The sequence below is a fragment of the Herpailurus yagouaroundi genome, unplaced genomic scaffold, assembly GCF_014898765.1.
Source record: "Herpailurus yagouaroundi ecotype Mexico unplaced genomic scaffold, PumYag 100, whole genome shotgun sequence".
Lineage (NCBI taxonomy): Eukaryota > Metazoa > Chordata > Mammalia > Carnivora > Felidae > Herpailurus > Herpailurus yagouaroundi.
The window spans coordinates 6,103,286-6,121,292 of record NW_024412391.1 but is presented as its reverse complement, the minus strand read 5'-3'; the positions used below and the strand labels follow the sequence as shown (position 1 = coordinate 6,121,292).

General features: G+C 40.7%; 1 protein-coding gene across 1 annotated transcript in view; it reads left to right on the top strand.

Moving 5' to 3' along the window:
- The window catches only part of MGAM2 (maltase-glucoamylase 2 (putative)), an 81,625-nt gene that overhangs the window by 48,944 nt on the left and 14,674 nt on the right, over window positions 1-18,007 (top strand). Inside the window, exons 31-44 of the mRNA XM_040471746.1 lie at window positions 1,200-1,328; window positions 2,764-2,871; window positions 4,643-4,705; window positions 5,515-5,649; window positions 7,208-7,292; window positions 8,354-8,492; window positions 10,443-10,576; window positions 10,856-10,890; window positions 10,991-11,107; window positions 11,669-11,817; window positions 11,938-12,022; window positions 12,684-12,740; window positions 13,165-13,289; window positions 15,854-15,942. Coding sequence (XP_040327680.1) covers window positions 1,200-1,328; window positions 2,764-2,871; window positions 4,643-4,705; window positions 5,515-5,649; window positions 7,208-7,292; window positions 8,354-8,492; window positions 10,443-10,576; window positions 10,856-10,890; window positions 10,991-11,107; window positions 11,669-11,817; window positions 11,938-12,022; window positions 12,684-12,740; window positions 13,165-13,289; window positions 15,854-15,942 — 1,450 coding nt within the window. The remainder of the gene's footprint in view (window positions 1-1,199; window positions 1,329-2,763; window positions 2,872-4,642; window positions 4,706-5,514; window positions 5,650-7,207; window positions 7,293-8,353; window positions 8,493-10,442; window positions 10,577-10,855; window positions 10,891-10,990; window positions 11,108-11,668; window positions 11,818-11,937; window positions 12,023-12,683; window positions 12,741-13,164; window positions 13,290-15,853; window positions 15,943-18,007) is intronic.

Sequence of the window (18,007 nt, the reverse complement as noted above, 5' to 3'; positions counted from 1 at the left end):
CAAGAGTAGTAAGACATTTCTAGATTATACTATGATTGTTCTTGGAGAGGATGGATATAAAGTGCCAATATGAAAGAACGCAGTTAAAACAAGTCTTCGTCTTCTCTAAAGCACGTATATGCATATCGTATAAAGCTAGTCTCCTTCATAAGCCCCAAAAAGGGCAGTCCATTGCTGTCAGCACGCAGAATTCCAAAGACAGCATGCCCTTTCTCCTCCATAATCATCAGTTTCTCATCACTCATGCTCTTTTTCTGCTTTCAGTCCACCTCTTGAGAGTTTAGAGGACAATTAATGACTGGAGGATGAGAATAAAATCAAGTGTTATGATGTTCTCATCAAAGATAATTTGAAACATTCATCCAGCCTTAAGTGTTTTCTTTTTATATACTACTCTTCCATAAATTTATTAAATGTAAATCAGAAAGGGGAGGAAAATTAAAAGATGAAAAAAGTCCAGAGATCTACCTCACCAAGGTGATCAGTGTTAATAATATATATGTCAATTCATTGTTTTCCAAGCTTTGGCTTATGCACAAGTCTCTGCTCCCTCAAACAAGTTTTACTTAGAGTCTTAAGGGTGATTTTCATCTTCATACAAAAAGAAACATCTCTTTTTTTCAACTAGGTATTAACTGCTTTAGCCATCATCCCACAATCCTGGATTGATTAACTTTCATGTACAGAAGCCAGGTTTGGTAGTGTATAGAGAAAAAGGAAGATAAGGTTCTCATCTCAAGGACCATCCAGTCAAACAGGATGGCAGAAATATACACATTCAAGGAAGCTATACAATAATGTAATTCTAAATGTGAACAAATTCAATCAGGTTTACCAGAGGGTGAGAAATAGATACAGTTTTTTCTGTTTCTCAGAGAAGCCCTGCTTTCTACCCTTGAACATTCAACTAGCACTTGGTTTGATAGGCTCACTGAGTTTGAAGTTTGAAAAGTGGTAACAACATGAATGGAAGGAAGGAAAGGAGAGGAAATTCCAGCTGGGGGAACAGGAGAAAGATGGGGACAGGTGATCTGTAGGTAGGAATCAGAAAGCAATCTCAATCATCAGAATTGAAAAGTCAGTGTAGGGGAGTATGGGATAAAGTAGGAGGGGCCCAAGCTGGGGTTGGCAGGATGGTTTGTGTGCCCTGAGGCATACCGCCACAGGAGCCCCAGTGTCTTGCTTGCTCCTTCCTGTAGGATGTCCAGCATGTAGACATCGATTACATGGACCGGAAGCTGGACTTCACTCTCAGCCCCAGCTTCCAAAACCTCGGTCTCTTGATTGACCAAATGAAGAAAAATGGCATGAGATTTGTTCTCATTCTGGTAGGTATTTAGAAGACTAGAGCCCATTTTCTGTTTCTGTGCTCATGAGTTTAAAATAGAACCATTGAGGGAAACTAGATAAAGAGTAACGCAAGACCTCCCTGCACATTTTTCGCAACTTTCTGTGAAACTCTCATTATATTTTTTAAAGTTTTAGAAAGCAAGGGCACCTGGGTGGCTCAGCTGGTTAAGTGTCCGATTCTGGGTTTCAGCTCAGGTCATGATCTCACGCTTCATGTGTTGGAGCCCCGCATCAGGCTCTGCGCTGACAGTGAGGAGCCTGCTGGGGCTTCTCTCTCTCTCCCTCTCTCTCTCTGCCCCTCCCCATCTCCCTCTCTTTCTCTCTCAAAATAAATAAATAAACTTAAAATAAAATTAAGTTTTAAAAAGCAGATAAACAAAGGACAGAACAAATGAAGAATGGCTTTCAAAAGGTGATGCTTTGCAATATTTATTTTTCATAACTGAGTGCCACTGGGATGTAATTTATTATGATGATTCTCTTGGTAGAGTTAGAACCGTGGATCGATAACAATGAATATAGCAACAATACCCCGAAATCCTCACTGTTTCAGGCTGTGCCTCAGAGGGAACAGCTATATCCTAGGCTTATCCTTCCCTTAGGAGGTTCAAAAACCCCTCCAGTTGTATCATTACCCAGCAGTGGTGAGGCTCAGGGGACTTATTTCTTCTTAACAAACCTCACAAATAACTGACCTAAGATCCAGAACATAAATTTATTATTTTGCGTTGGAAGCTGTATCTTGATAAACACAGAAGTAGTTATCTGCAAATGATCCTCCCTTCTGGCATCCAAAAAATAGAGGATTATTTGCTGACTTTTATTCATTCTCTCATTCATTCAAGTATGAATTAAATACTGGTCTTTGAAAATCACTTCTACAAAGCATGTGTGTGTGTGTATGTGTGTGTATAATCTAAATTAATGATGATATCCTTTTTCTTACAGGGCTTTTATTCTATTGAACAGAGATGGCCAATAAATAAACAATAAAGAAAAATAATTTCAAAAAGTGATAATTTATATGACAATTGTGAAATAGGGTACTATAGAGTAAGTGAGGCAGGTATGGGATGAGGTGAACAGGGAAGCCACTTTTGATACACAGGTTGGGCCATGGAGACATGGCATGACATGACATGACATGACATGACATGACATGACATAAGAAAGGAGCTTCATGGTCTGAAGGAATATTGATATTATACTGTAGAAGCACAATGAATTGGCTTTCTTCACATGAAGGTAATGTCTTATTAACCTGGTTTGTCTCCAGGAATGTTTTCAGATAGCATACTTTATTCCTCAGTAATTTTGTAGACATAAGGCAAATTATCTATGGGTATCTTGGTTTTGTTTGTTGTCTTGGAGATGTGTTCCTCATGCTTGCTGTTTTAAACCCTTTCACTGCAGGACCCAGCCATTTCTGGCAACGAGACCCATTATCCCACATTCAAGAGAGGGCAGGAAAACAACGTATTCATCAAATGGCCTGATAACAATGAAATCGTCTGGGGAAAGGTAAGCCTTGGGAGAAGATGCCCATAATTAATTGGCACCAGAATGTCTTGATTGAAAGAGGCCATCAATAAGTCTTGGAGATATATATTGGGTAATTGATAAATTATGAATGCATAGACGTTTGCCTGATGCTGATTAATAAGACCAAGGTTACAGGTCTGATTGTCTAAAATATCAGTGAGCTTTGTTTTATTGTCTGGAAATATTCTGGTGCTCCACTCCTTATATATTCCAGCTGGTCATGTAACAAACCTAAAGAATTCCTCTGAGAATGGCTCTGAAATCTGTGTCTGGTAGTAATCCACACTCAAAACTTGCATTCATCTTTAACCTATGCTCCTTAACATCCTCCATATCTAAATAAACCATTAAGTCCTATGGATTTTCCTCTTCTTCTTGTCTTCCTTAGTTCCTTTTTGTGACTCAATCCTCATCTGTTTGATTTATAGCAACAGGATTTTAGATGAACTTCCTGACCCTGGCTGACAGTGGCTCTCAGCCGGGATTCAGACTCTGCTCTGTAACTGTACTGTGCTACTTCCTGTTGTGTTAGGTCCAGGCCATGTTTACTGCGTCTTTGGATGTTGCCTTCTCAGCTTACCTAGATTATATCTGCACTTCAAGACCAAGTCAAATTACCCTCCTATGAAGCATTCAGTGACCAGTTTCGCTCTCCCTATTGCTTCCCTTTTCTATATTGTTTTTCTCAGAGAGTATAGCATGTAACACAGCATGCCTGTTTTATCTGTGGACTCTTAGAAAACAAGGACTATTTCTTACTTAAGTCTCAGTAGATACAGATTGTAGTAGAGTGCCTGTCACATAGTAAGTGCTCAGTAAGTGTCTGATGAATGAATGAATGAATGAATGAATCACTTATATAGTTAATGTCCTTCTAGTTAAAGATGCAAGTGGTTAAAACTATGGATTTTTTAATGCTACGTATATTAGAGGTCCCCAATAAGTTACGATGCTGCTTAAGATTCCTGAGGCTAAGTTTATGGGTTGTAAATGGAAATCAACCCTATTTCTTTAGAGTTTAAATTTGTTAATTTGTTATTTATAAATTTTTTATTTATAAAGATAATTTTGTTATATGTCTATGACAGACAGCAAAGCGATCATTTGAAAGGTGATTGTTCAACAGATATATGCTTTATGAATATACTTTATTGTCAGATTGGCTTACATACAACACCCAGTGCTCATCCCAACAAGTGCCCTCCTCCCTGCCCATCACCCATTTTCCCCTACCCGCCACCCCCATCTATCCTCAGTTTGTTCTCTGTCTTTAAGAGTCTCTTGCGGTTTCCCCCCCTCCCTCTCTGTTTGTAACTATATTTTCCCCTTCCCTTCCCCCATGGCCTTCTGTTAAGTTTCTCAAGATCCACATGTGAGTGAAAACATATGATATCTGTCCTTCTCTGACTGACTTATTTCACTCAGCGTAATACCTTCCAGTTCCATTCACATTGCTGCAAATGGCATGATTTCATTCTTTCTCATTGCCAAGTAGTATTCCATTTAAAACAGATTTAGTTTATTTTATTTTTGAACTTAATGAGTTTGAAGACTTATGGAATGAGTCAAGGGACCCCAGCCTATTTCCCTCCAACAGAATTCCATATATTCAGATCTTACAATTTAATTAATGACAAAGATCTCCAAGAATTATATGGAGAAGCATGTCAATGGAGTCTAACACATGAATCATCTCATGGTCCATATGCAATGCCTTGTGCAGGTTTTAATTTTTTTTCTTTTTCTCTAGGTTTGGCCAGATTTGCCCAATGTGAATGTGGATGCCACCCTTGACCATGAAACTCAGGTTAAGGTATAGTTATATGCAGATTTTTGTTCACATTGCCCTAAACATCTGGATCCTTCTGAGTTTTATTCCAGTGCTTGGTTAAGGCAGCTCCTTGAGCATGGTTGTCAGCTGGTAATTTATTGGTAGAAGGAGATCCTCAAACAGAAAGCACAATAAACAACTTATCTGGAAATATGGAGAAGGAAATCAAATGAAATATCTTCATGTGTGTGCCTGTAACGGGTTGCATTTTGTTTAAATCCAATGTTGTCTGAAAAACAATGAACGAAAGTCCAGAATATTTTCACTGGGGAGGTTATGAGTGCACTGGCTTTTTAATGAATTGTCTACATCTGAAAAAAATGTGCCTGTCAGTTTGAAGGAGTAGTGGTTTTGATCTCAGTAGTTGCTGCCATATCAGCCTGCGCATCTAGCATCCCCTTCACTCTGCAGCTCACTTTTCCCTGGATGACTGGTCCCCTTTATTTGGCCAGTGTCGGAAAAACATTTGTGTTTCCAAAGTCCGATCATTTATACACAGTCATTTAATTTTCCAACTCATATGATTAAAGGCCCAGTCATAAAAGCAAATCTCACATTTAAAGGGGATTTAAGACTATGTAACCTCCTTCTAGAAGAATTAAGAATGCAATCAGCCTTCTCTGATCTTTTTGTGCTCACAGTAAACTCTGTAGCAGTAACAGCAGAGCTGAGGTTAGGTCAGACCCTGAGTGGGGCATTGTCTTGCACAAGTACCTGCTCATCCCCCCTTCCTTGTCCCCAGACTCCCCTTCCCAGACAGGTGAACACCCAACCATGTGTTACTCTTACAGCTGTACAGAGCCTACGTTGCTTTTCCTGACTTCTTACGTGATAGCACAGCTGCATGGTGGAAGAAGGAAATACAGGAGCTCTATGTGAACCCTCAAGAGCCAAAGAAGAGCTTGAAGTTTGATGGATTGTGGATTGTAAGTACCCCTTAGTGGTTTTTCTTTGGAAATGCTATCAGTCAAACCATGGAGAGGCAATTTCAAGACTTGCAAAGCAGGGAGCTAAGGGTGGAAGAATGAGAGGAACACTGTTGCAGAATTGAGGTGCTGGACCCCCAGAGGCAAAGAGATGATTGTGGGTCTTCCCAGAAACATGCTGCAGAAGCTGGAGCCCATAGAAGAAATGTCCCACTACTGGAGATGCTGCCAGAGAAAGAGGGAGAGGGATAAATACCCCAGCTTCTCTTATCTCCCACCCTCCAGTTGCTGGCCAGTGCCTCCCATTGGCCAAACTATCCAGAAGCTAATGCTAGGGGAGCCCGAGTGTGTGATACAGGGCAGAAATGGGGCCAACAAGGCATGAATCCAAGAGAAAATAGATGCTCGCCATAGTGCTGGTGCAGGATCATCTTTAAAGGCCTCTTGACATGTTTGTTACACGTGTCAGTTGGGCTTAAGAGTAGGGCTTCCTGAAATGTCTCTGGGACATATGGCTATTTGTGTTTTTCTAGGGGTGGGAGGCATATCAGTGTTTCAGTTTCCTTTACCACTGTCCAATGGCCTGAAATCCTGAGCATATTCTAGGCCAGCTGTCAAGAGCTTCATAGGTCTCAGCTAGGCTGAAAGTAGCTCGTTATTCATCCAGAGACAAACATATAAGCCCACTGGCAGCCCTGAGGTTTCTCTGGCCACTACCCTCAGGATAGACAGACACAGAGCAGACACATGAAAGATTAGCCCAAACAGGCAAAGCAAATAGTATAGAGATGTGGGTAGCTCTGAGGAACAGGGAGACTGATTACTTGGGGTATTTGTTTTGCTGGAGGGAAGACATGGCTGGAAAACTCAAAATAGTGAATAGGTCCCCAAATACTTGCCTTTGCCCTTAGTATGGCCTGTTTAAGGTAGTTCACTTTACAAAACTTTAACCTTTCTGCTAACAAAGTAGGCAGTGAACATTCACTTGGGGAATCACTGCTTCTTGCAATTAAGTGATAAATCGTCCCAAGTATGATTTGATTTCCAGCTTTGTTTCTGAGTTATCCACAACTTCTCAGGATTGCATCTACTGCAGAAAGCGAGACAGTCCTCCTCGCGCTTGGTCTCTGCTGGTGTCAGAATTAGTCCAAGCTAGTGGACTAAGAAAGAGGAGGGGAAGATAATGGCAACTATTGGCCACAGATAAGAAGTGAGTGATTCACACATAGGAAAACAAACTTGGGCTTTTTGTGTGGGGAAATGGATCAAGAAATCTATCTTAGGTCATGGATCCAGCATATTCTCCATATTTTTGCCACTATGAAATAATCCTCACAAGTTTAAAAATGCCAGGTAAACTAGGAGTTTGGCAGTCTATCGACACCAGTGTGGATTCTTAGAGTCCTTTTGGGTCAATGTCTTAGAGTAAATAGAGTCCATGAAGTGACTAGCTGAGGGCTTAAATAAGATGTGTTCATCCCCATTAGGTCGGTGTCCTCCAGAGTAAAGACCACACTGCCTCTGACATCACACAATCTTTCTTGTTAACTCATTGCAGGACATGAATGAGCCATCAAACTTTGTGGATGGATCTGTCAGGGGCTGCAGCGATAAAAGTCTTAACAAGCCACCCTATATGCCACGTATGTAAACTGATTACTTCATCGAATTACTTCCCAACTCAAAAACTCTGAAAGTTTTCCTCTTATTGTCAAAGTGAAGCTTAATTTTAGAGACCGATAACACTTGTACACATGACATAAAACCCCAAGTAGAATAACCTTGAACAAGTGTAAATTACTAATCAAGCATAGAAATAATGACATGATGTATTATAAAAGAAACCAAGCAATACGTGATTACATTGATAACTATGAGCTGATTGTTCAAACTTGAACCCACTGCACACACACACACGCGCGCGCACACACACACACACACACACACACACCACAGTCTTTTCATTAAGAGAGTGAAAATCTAGGCTCTGCACTCTTTCTGCCCATGTCCACAGATACTTCATGAAGGACATACCCTAGTAGTCCTGTGGTACAAACAGAAACAGAACATCATAGGACCTGACCCCCAAAGTATCTCAGAACATTGAACCCTCTCACCTTTCGGAAACCCAGGGGAAGGAAGCGACTCACCCTCTTACCAGTAGTTTGTGAGACAAAATTTGTAATCTAAGTTTCTTGAGGTCTGGGTCACTGGTCACTCACCAACTCCTGCCTCCCTTTCTCTCCTCCCTCCCTCCTTCCCTTCCTTTCTTTCTTCCCTCCTTCCTTTTTCTCCTTCCTCCCTTACTATTTGCCTATCAGACAAGTACTAACAAATCAGAAAATTTAGAGATCTTAAGATGGTTGCTTGAAAAGATCCATTCCCTTGAGAATGTTACCATCTAGTGGAAGAAACAATCATAACAACAGAAGAGTTGATTGTGCTGATAAGTGTGCGATTGACAGCACTCTATAAGTATCAGAGGAAAATGAAGCGTGGCTTTCCTAAGTCTATACCCTGTCCTTACCCTTCATTAATTGAAATGTTACAGGATGTTGTTTTTATAGACAAAATAATTCTTGAAATTGGAACTGTCACTGGTAACAAAGTCGTTGATTGAAATGGAGAAATACCGAGACAATGGGCATTTCTAGTGAACGTACAAAGCAAGATGTTTGGGCAGTAACTTGGCATTTCTGTTCAGATTTGGAGTCCAGGGACATGGGCCTTAGCAGCAAGACCCTGTGCATGGAGAGTCAGCAGATCCTGCCAGACGGCTCACGGGTGCGACACTATGATGTGCACAGCCTGTACGGATGGGCCCAGACCAGACCCACCTACGAGTGAGTGTGTTCCTAGAGCAGCTGGCTCAGTAGGAAGAGCATGAGACTCTTGGGATCATAAATTCAGGCCCCACACTGGGTATAGAGATGACTTAAACAAGCTCAAAAAAAAAAAAAAAAAAAGAAAGAAAAGAAAAGAAAAGCCTACCTCAAGTTTCGCCAACTGAAAGCAACGTTAAGGCCTTCTTGGCCACCTTAGATGCCTTAACTCTATGTCTTTAACCCTTTGCCAAGGGGATAAATCTGAGAAGCCACACCTTCAAACTTGGGGAGGTTTCTTAAGACAGCATTACCTTTCACTTCCTGCTTACTCCGGACTTCAAGTTAAGCCAGGAGTGAGTCACTGAAACTTCCTCCTTCCATGGCTCTCTCCTGGGCGTGCACAGAGCTTTGGGCATGTACAGTCTTTTCGATCCCCAGGAATATGTAGGAGTTTTACAAAGTTCTCTATGGTTCTACTTCTCCAGGATTTACTCTAAAACCAGCCAAGCTGTGTTTGTCTTGACTTGAACCACAGCCTGAGTCCCTGTGATGGTGCCAGAAAATTGTTATTGTTTTGGTAAATCCCTCGATTGGGAATTTTTTCTCCCTGCTGAGTTGAGCTCTGAGTCCAATCAAATGGCCACAACACCCTGGGAATAGAGATTTGCCAGGGGGCTGGAAGCTAGAAAACAGTATTAATTGTGCTCTGGGGATAGCGCTTTTAACAGAGCCCCAAAAGAGGTCAGACCTCGGAGGCTGCTGAGGCTGCTGGATTTTGGAGCCACTGAACTAGGGATGGGGTCAGCTGGGAAGAGCCCCAAGTTCAAATGCCACAGACTTCACTGTCTTGCCAAGACTTTATTGTTTTTCTTGGATAGATGATTTTCATTTCTTTCTATGGCTGGTTAATTTCCAGAGTTCTGAAATGGTGACAATCGAGCTTTTTGCCTCAGACACATCTACCCTTCCTCTGTAACCCTGCCTTGTTTCAGGCCTTCACATTATCTGTTGGATATGTGTGTGTGTGTGTGTGTGTGTGTGTGTGTGTGCACGTGTAAGTGCATGTGTGTGTGTCCATCCATGTGCGTGGTTGTTTTGGTGTGAAATATTGGAAGCGACCTAAATGGATGAATCTCCACCACAGTAGCTAGCCTCTCTTCCTGACATCGTTTATTGAATAATTCATCAGTGTCTATTGATTTGCAATGCATTCTTCAGCAAATATGTGGATTGCATTATGTGCGAGGATCTGTTAATAGACTTCCCCTTTTGTTACATTGATTTTTCAGTCTTACACAATTGTTTTTATTTTCTCACTGAGGCTACAGGCTGAAGATCCTCCTTCCTTAGAGAGATATTTGAACATCTTTTGTGCATATCTGTCCTTGTGTGCAAACTTTATCTGACCTAGTGAGGACTAGTGTAGTAGAGAGAATATTACCAAAGAGCTATAGTCATATATATTTTTATTTGGGTCCTAGATCTTCCTCCTTGCTCTTTAAATGTCCTTTGACAAATTGTCTAACTCTGAGCCTCAATTTTCTAACAGTAAAAGGAGGCCAAGGAAACCTTCTTCATGAGGTTGTGAGACCGTGTACATGGGGGTGACCAAGAAAATACCTGGGTTAGAGTAATTGTTCCATAAACACCTGTGTCACCCCTCACCCCACTCCATCCTCCCACCTCTATGTAGACAACTAGTTAATTCAGTTTTTTTAAGAAAGGGAATCCACATTTAGATGATGATAGATCTCCCGTTGTCTTGCCATGACTCTTAGCATCACCTTGAAATAGCAGATGCTTTCAGGGAAGAAGCTTTCTGGCTCCAAATGGAACACCATTGCTGCCTCACACTCCAGGCTGAAGCTACTCTCTGTAATGCAAATGTAATGTAATGCAATGTAAAGTTCCATGACTGTTCCTCCTCAGATTCACCCTCAGTTCACCTCCTTGTTCACCTCCATCCAGAGCCGTGCAGGCGGTGACAGGAAAGCGAGGGGTCGTCATCACCCGCTCCACGTTCCCCTCTTCTGGCCGCTGGGGAGGTCACTGGCTGGGAGACAACACGGCCGCGTGGGACCAGCTGAGGAAGTCTATCATTGGTGAGTGGGCCTCCTCCCGGGGGCCTCTGCTGGCGGGGAGGGCACTGGATCATGTGCTCTGTAGCCGCACTGGTTATGTCTAGTCATGATCCAGGTGGGCAGGGGAAGCAGCAGGAGCGGACTTCCCTCTACGCGGGTGAGAGTGTTAATCCATACCCATCTTTTGGTATTTTCATCATGAGCGGCCTGGGGCTTCCAAATAGGGTATGGAAGAGACAGGTCAAACCTACCCTCCGAAAGAGCTACTTCACCCAACACGGCTGTATCTTCTCATTGCAGGCATGATGGAGTTCAGTCTCTTTGGAATATCTTATGTAAGTTATAGTGGGGCCATTTTTAATTGTTCAGTCAGATGCCAACATGCCTGCAGCCTGCAAAAGTCCCACCTCATGCTCTGGTTTTGCATCGTCTCAGACAGGAGCAGATATTTGTGGGTTCTTTGGAAATGCCGAATATGAGATGTGTCTTCGCTGGATGCAGCTGGGGGCCTTTTACCCATTTTCCAGAAACCACAACACCATCGGGACAAGGGTAAGGCAGAAGTGGATGCCACAGTTTTGTGTCCTCAGATCACAACTTCTCTTTAACCCTCCAAAATATCATACTTATTTGTTGAGGAAAAGTCATAAATCAGCACCTGCGGTTCTTAGAAAATCCACAGAGTTCACAATCCCAGAGTTCTAAGCAATTTTCAAGAATACACTTTTGCTCATCTCTTGGGGGGATTCATGCCTATGAGGAAATAAGGGTTTATAGCTCCCCATGGGGCTAAAAGAAAAGAAACTCACCTTCTTTAGAGAGTTTTTATTTTACTCAAGCCCATTCAAGCTACGTTGGTGGGCACAGAGACCCATCTCTCTAGACCTGTGCAGGGCCAAGGCCACACCTGTGCAGAGGACTTAAGAGTCCACTTAAGAGTGGGAAGCAAGAAGCACTAGTTTAGTAGGACAGTAGAGGCAAGAGAAAGGGCAGGATAGCAATGAAGGGTGAGATTTATGTCACAGACACGTGGGATATGTGCCTGCTGACCCTTTTCTGATACCATTACGATGGCGTAAAGAGTATCTGCCCCGTGTGCCTTTATCTCTTTAGAGACAAGATCCTGTGGCCTGGAATTCAACCTTCGAGATGTACTCAAGAAAAGTCCTTCAGACCAGATACGCCCTGCTGCCTTACCTCTACACTTTGATGCATAAAGCTCATGTTGAGGGCAGCACTGTCGTCCGACCCCTTCTCCATGAGTGAGTACAGCCTGGATCCCCAAGGAGGTTTGGCCTGTCTTGTGAATGGTCTTCTGCAAGAGTCCTAACAGTTTCCCGGATTTTTCATGCTTTGTTTTTGTGTGTTTTTTTTTTTTTAAGGTTTACAAATGACAGAGTGACATGGGATATAGACCGTCAGTTTATGTTGGGTCCTGCTATCTTAATCAGCCCCGTGCTGGAAAGTGTGAGTTTTCCATCAGAGATCAGAAACCCTCAGTCACATAATCTAAAGTACAGGAAGGGCATTTTAAAGATCATTTTGTCCCACTCACTATTTTTGTGGCAAATACCTTTCTAGAACAAATAAAGGAGATCTTTTTCTTTTTTTTTAATATTTATTTATTTATTTATTTATTTATTTATTTATTTATTTAAGAGAGTGCATAAGTGGAAGAAGGGCAGAGAGAGAGAGAGAGGGAGAGAGAGGGAGACACAGAATCTGAAGGAGGTTCCAGGCTCCCAGCTGTCAGCACAGAGCCTGAAGCGGGTCTCAAACCCACGAACCGTGAGGCCATGACCTGAGCCAGAGTCAGACGCCTAACCAACTGAGCCCCAGGAAATCATTTCCTTTCAAAATCTCCATTAATGATAACTTCACAACACCAGCTGATTTTTCAGTCTAGTGTCTTGTTACCCTGCATCTTATAAAGTTTACCTTTTTAAAAAATGTATTTTTCAATGTGTCTGAAGAATTTTCCCAGATCTTTTTTTGACTACACTTCCCAAACTCTTAAAACCATTAATAAAATTACCATTTTTTTAGCCTAAGTTCTACAGAAAGAATTTTTAAAATCAAGATTAAGTTATTAGAATATACAGAACAACGTGTCAATTTTATGTTTCAGAACACTTTTGAGATCCAAGCCTATTTTCCCAGAGCCCGTTGGTATGACTACAGCACGGTAAGAACAAACCCGTTTTGTGAAGAACCAGATTGGTCCATGCTGGCCGGAAGGGCAGCCAGCACTTTCTCCTGGCTTCGAGGCACATAATTTCTAAGGCAATCATTTTCAACCTTTCAACCAAGCAAGGTTTGCTAAAATAAAAGCATCCACAAAAGCATAAATAGGTAAAATCTGACATCCCATATCACACTGACTTCTCTCTTAACTCCGTCCCCACCTTTTCTGGAGAATACAGAGAAAAGAATAGCTTTCCAGAGTTTTTAACAATGCTGAAAATCAGAGATTTTCCTGCTTAGACTTGTGGTTTCTTGCTGACTTTCCAACATGCTGCCTTAGAAAGGAAAAACTTGTACGAAAGCATGCATCTGTTCATTTCATCGATTTATCTGTCATCCTTACCTGCCTATCTTCTCTCTTCTAGGAATCTGGCAATGCATCAACAGGTTACTGGAAAACCCTGGAGGCTCCCCTTGACCACATCAACCTTCATATCAGAGGAGGCTACATCCTGCCTTGGCAAGAGCCTGCAATGAACACTCAGGCCAGGTAAGGAGGAGCAAAGGTGTTGCTGGCCTCACTTTGTCATAATGAGGTAGCCTCACAGGGGGCTGACCACCTTAACCAGGGCTCTGTGGGTAAATAAACCAAGTAACAGACATTTCATTGATTCAATTCTGTAAATGCCTTCTGAGTGGAATCTGGGGGAGGATGCATTCATTCATACAATCAGTCCTGGGGAGAACTTTTACTGTAGCTCTGTGTCCAAGGCCTGGGACAAAAATTTCCTTGAAGGCAGTAGTGTGTGCCTCTTTCCACACTACTAAAAAAGTTGGGAATATTAATGAGCTCTTTGATTTGATGGCAACCCAAGGATGATTCAGTACTCCTTCCAAGGTCTACTTTGGTCAACTCAGGAGAGATTGTATACTTATATTTATGTAGTTTTATTTTTATTTGTGTGTGTGTGTGTGTGTGTGTGTGTTAAATTAAGGAGAACACGTTATGTTAAGAGAGGCAGAGATAAAAAGACCAAGAACCATTCAAAAGGGGAGAAGTGGGGCGCCTGGGTGGCGCAGTCGGTTAAGCGTCCGACTTCAGCCAGGTCACGATCTCGCGCTCCGTGAGTTCGAGCCCCACGTCGGGCTCTGGGCTGATGGCTCAGAGCCTGGAGCCTGTTTCCGATTCTGTGTCTCCCTCTCTCTCTGCCCCTCCCCCGTTCATGCTCTGTCTCTCTCTGTCCCAAAAATAAATAAATGTTGAAAAAAAATTAAAAAAACAAACAAACAAACAAACAAACAAACAAACAAAAGGGGAGAAGTTAGCTCCACCTTGTGGTGTAAATCATGGTTTAACATGAAAGACAGCTTTGAGCTGAGCGTTGAATAAAAAGTAGGATTTGAAAACATGAAGACCGGGAAAGACATATTCTGGGAGTATTCAAGAACCAAAGGTGAAAAGTGAGTTTGGTTTGGGGAAGAGTAAACCATTCAGTTTAATTGGAGCGAAGATAAGGGAGAGAGATGAAAGAAATAAAGTTCAAGCAGGTTAGGACCAGATCCTGGAGGGCTGTAAATGCCAGGACAAGTACTTTGCATTTTATTCTATAGCAATCTGGAAGCTACTGAAGGGTTGTCAGGTGGTTTTCTTCCTAAGGAATTCACATTTTATCCTATTATAATATGTGTGAAAGTAGAGTATGAATATTTCATTTTTAAGTGTCTATTTTTAATTCACACAAAGATCATGAGTAACAAGTTCATATTCATTATTACAAATGAAATCTTTAAGGGATGTGTGGGTGACTCAGTCGGTTGAGCATCTGACTCTTGATTTTGGCTCAGGTCCTGGTCTCGTGGTTTGTCGGATTGGGCTCTGCACCTACAACGCAGCCTGCTTGGGATCTTCTCTCTCCCTCTGTTTCCCTGTCTCTCCTCTGCTTGTGTGTGCGCACGCATGCACCCTCTTTCTCTCCCTCCAAATAAATAAATAAACTTAAAAAAATTAAATCTTTAAGAAATTAAATATTTTGAGATGTATTCAAATTAAAGGACTGATTATACATATTTGGTGTTTATTTACCATAATTATTTATAAGTCTCTACTATAAGGAAACCACCTCAAAATTTCAAACAAATATTTTCTTTTATTAAAATAATTTAAATATGACTGCACTTAATGAAAATTAGTTTGCATATACATCCTTTGAGATGTAATCCATTTCTATTTGCAAAATATATTTACATAGACAAATATCTAAGTACATCTCATTTTAATAGTATTTATGTTTTCATATGTTATATAATATATATTTATGTGTAAAATTTTCAAAAACAAAATTCTTTTTTTCTTAATGTTTATTTTTGAGAGAGAGAGAGAGTGAGCATGAGTGGAGTAAGGGCACAGAGAGAGTGAGACAGAGAATCTGAAGCAGGCTCTAGGCTCCATGCTGTCAGCACAGAGCCCAACGTGGGGCTCGAACCCACAAACTGTGAAATCATGACCTGAGCTGAAGTTGGATGCTTAACCGACTGAGCTACCCAGGTGCCCCACAAAATTCTTTTTAAAACTATCTAGGCAACTTTAATATTTTTTTTAAATTTTTTTTTCAACGTTTATTTATTTTTGGGACAGAGAGAGACAGAGCATGAACGGGGGAGGGGCAGAGAGAGGGAGACACAGAATCGGAAACAGGCTCCAGGCTCTGAGCCATCAGCCCAGAGCCTGACGCGGGGCTCGAACTCACGGACCGCGAGATCGTGACCTGGCTGAAGTCGGACGCTAACCGACTGCGCCACCCAGGCGCCCCAGGCAACTTTAATATTTAAGCAGCATGCAATAAGCTCTTTTGTAAAGAAGATACATTTTTAATTATGAACTATTTTTGATTTTTGAAAGTTGAAGTTATACCACATGTTTCATTAAATTTGTTTTTTTCTATTAGCTTTTAAGTATCTTGTATTTTATCTCATTTTACCTATTTTTAGAACTTTATGTGCAATTTTAATGTATTAAGTTTTTTTTTATTTTGTTGAGTAATATTTTCAACACCATCTGTCCTTCATTCTTACAACCTATAATCTAGAGAAAAAAAAACTCCTTTTTTTCCATAGTCGACAAAAATTTATGGGATTGATTGTTGCTTTGGATGACAATGGGAAAGCTGAAGGCCAGATATTCTGGGACGATGGACAAAGCATTGGTAAGTCTGAGCTTTCCAGGCTCCCCCTACAGCATGCAGAAAAACCATAGCTCAGGATAGAATTGGCATGAACTGGAAATGTTTCTCTAAACCTGTTTCTGCCACTGTTAATAAAGTGAATGTGTTGGGAGAATGCTTGCAATTTTTCCTGCTCTTTATATTACATTGTAATTACTGTAGAACAGTGTATGGTCCCCAGCTTTGAGGTTCAACAACGTGATGTTATGGAGTCAGCCAGGAGTGATCTATCTCTGTAGAACTAACTGCCTTGCTCTGATAAAAGTGTGGATGCAAATATCATCCATTCTCAGTGGGTCACAGACTTGGCTTTGTTATTTGGACCAGCCATCTGTAACCAGACACCCTTTTCCTCCTAAGTAGGTTCACTGAGGAGGCAAATTAGAGCTCAGAAAATTTCTTGGTGTTTCAGAAGTAGGGTATTAAGTACTGTCAAAAAAATGCTTATATCAATGAAATATTACTTTGTATGCCTTCTTTCTCCAATCTAGGGATATGACAGTGCTACCTTAGATAATTAGGGTTTGTCAATATAATCAGAGCATCCTCATCCTTAGACGTTTCTGTAGACATACTGACACGCTGTTACCAACTGATGCCCATTTTCCATTCCTTATTACTGTAGACTAGAACATTCTAATCTTGCAGCGGGTCACAGTTTATGAAATTATGGTTTGTTTTTCAGTAATAATATCCTCCTTTTTGTTTTCTTCATTATGAGGGTAATATATTGTCATTAAAGAAAATATTTTAAAGACAGAAAACTAGAAAAAAGTAATAATATTTTTGCTATATTATTTTATATATTTCTTTTATATCTATTCTTTTATATATATATTTTTTGCTATATTCTTCTATATGCTTTCATGTGACATAAGAAAATGTATAATTTTTTATATCGCTGAAAACATACTGCATATTTAATTTCTGAATCCTGTTTCTTTGCACTTAAAATCATGACAGAAATATGTCTAGATGTTATCATATACTTTTCATAAACACCATTATGATTGCCATATTCCAATGAAAGGATATGCTACAATTTATCTCACTTTCTATAATTGCTCTCTGTATAGGATACAGGATGTTTTCTGTTTTCATTGTTAATCAGCAACATCGAGGATTAACCTTTGTATGTCATATTATTTCCATAGGGTAGATTCCTAGAAGTGAAATTATTTTTTTAATCAACTTGACTGAGCTGTATTTACACAAAATGTATCCATCCCACGTATACAGTTAAATGAGTTTTGACAAATATATACAGTTGTATTGCCACTACCACAGTCAAGATACAGAACATTTTCATAACTTGTAATTTCAAGACCCATTTGCATCTTACCAGTGAACTTCCCCCTCACCCCTGCCCACTCCCAACCTCCAGTTCCAGGCCCTGCAATCACTGATCTGCCTTCTGTCACTATAGATTAGATCTATCTTCTCTAGGTTTTACGTAGATAGAATTATACAGGGCTTATTCTTTTTGTGCTTAGTTTCCTTCACTTAGCAACATGATGTGTGGTCACAAAATGTTTTGCCACATTGTGGCATGTAAAAGTAGCTTATTACCTTTTTGATTCCTGAATAACATTCCACTGTATGGGTATACCAGAATTTGTTTATCCATTTACTAATTGGTGAATATTTAAGTTGTTTTATGTTTTTTACCATTATGCATAAAACTGCCATGATTATTTGAGTATAAGTCATTTTGTAATCCTATGTTTGCATTTTCTTTGGGTGAAAACCTGGAAGTGAAATTGCCAGTCTGGGCCATGTGATAAGCATATATTTAACTTTTGAAGAAACAGCCCTATTATTTTCTAAAATGGCTATACTCCTCCCCCTTACTAACGGCAATATTTCAGGGTTCCAATTTCCCACATCTTCACTAACACTTGGTATTGTCAGTTTTTAAAATCTTAACTCTTTTGGGGCACCTGGGTAGCTCAGTTGGTTAAGCTTCCAACTTCGGTCATGATCTCATGGTTGTGGGTTCAAGTCCCACACTGGGCTCTGTGCTGACAGCTCAGAGCCTGGAGCTGTT